Genomic DNA, 1297 nt, shown 5'->3' on the forward strand with positions numbered 1-1297 from the left:
GCCTAGGCTTCTGATCACAAAGAGAAGGAACTCATCCCTATTTTCTGTTAGCTACTATTAGAAAAACCACTAAGTGGCTGGGTGCGGTGGCTCATGCCTGTAATCCCAGCACTTTGGGAGGCTGAGGCGGGTCGATCACCTGAGGTCAGGAGTTCGAGACCAGCCTGGCCAACGTGGTGAAACCCTGTCTCTACTAAAAATGCAAAAATTAGCTGGGTATGGTGGTGGGCAACTGTAATCCTAGCCATTCAGGAAGCTGAGGTAGAAGAATTGCTTGAACCCAAGAGATGGAGGTTGTAGTGAGCCGAGATAGCACCACTGCACTCCAGCCTGGGTGACAGTGAGACTCTATCTCAGAAAAAAAAAAAAAAAAAAGGAAAGAAAAAAGAAAAACCACTAAGCATCAAGTAGATTAGGTGGCTTTGCCTAAAAAACGGCACTTTTCACCCTCCTATGACTCAGTAGTAGAGTTTTAGATGCCATCTTTTCTGGTAAAGGAAGAAAAGAGAAAAGATCATTTCACTCCATAACAAGAAAAAATAGTTCTCCAATGCTGACCAACACAAGTGATAACTCACCTCTCTTTAACTGTCTTCTGTAGCTCTGTGAAGTCTTTTCTGAGGTTCTGTACCCTGTCCTGATGCTGGGACAGGTCCAGTGCAAAGCCACAAGAGCTCAGTTCAGTGACCAGGTGCTCAAGAGTATCTAGGTTCTCCTGTTGGTCTTCCATTTCCAAATTGAGTTCCTGTCAAGCAAACAAGGATATGTATTAAATCCTCTAATCCTTATAAATATACTCTAAAAAGAAGGAAAGAGGTATGCTTGCCAGGTCAAATGCTAGATCAAAACAATAAATATGTAACTCAGTGAAAAGTTTAAAAACAAAACTAAACTTTTTTTTTTCTTTTGAGACAGAGTTTCACTCGTGTCACCCAGGCTGGAGTGCAATGGCACTATCTTGGCTCACTGCAACCTCCACCTCCCCGGTTCAAGCGATTCTCCTGCCTCAGTATTGCGAGCAGCTGGGATTACAGGCTCCTGCCACCACGCCTGGCTAATTTTTTTTGTATTAAAAAGCCCAATTTAAAAAATCTGATAGGCCGGGCGCGGTGGCTCAAGCCTGTAATCCCAGCACTTTGGGAGGCCAAGACGGGCGGATCATGAGGTCAGGAGATCGAGACCATCTGGCTAACACGGGGAAACCCCGTCTCTACTAAAAAAATACAAAAAACTAGCCGGGCGAGGTGGCGGGCGCCTGTAGTCCCAGCTACTCGGGAGGCTGAGGCAGGAGAATGGC

General features: G+C 45.6%; 1 protein-coding gene across 1 annotated transcript in view; it reads right to left on the reverse strand.

The window, feature by feature from the left end:
* Positions 1-1297, reverse strand: part of MACF1 (microtubule-actin crosslinking factor 1) — a 459246-nt gene that overhangs the window by 132493 nt on the left and 325456 nt on the right. Inside the window, exon 45 of the mRNA XM_011977683.1 lies at positions 579-745. Coding sequence (XP_011833073.1) covers positions 579-745 — 167 coding nt within the window. The remainder of the gene's footprint in view (positions 1-578; positions 746-1297) is intronic.

The sequence above is a fragment of the Mandrillus leucophaeus genome, unplaced genomic scaffold (genome assembly GCF_000951045.1).
Source record: "Mandrillus leucophaeus isolate KB7577 unplaced genomic scaffold, Mleu.le_1.0 Scaffold182, whole genome shotgun sequence".
NCBI classification, from domain to species: domain Eukaryota; kingdom Metazoa; phylum Chordata; class Mammalia; order Primates; family Cercopithecidae; genus Mandrillus; species Mandrillus leucophaeus.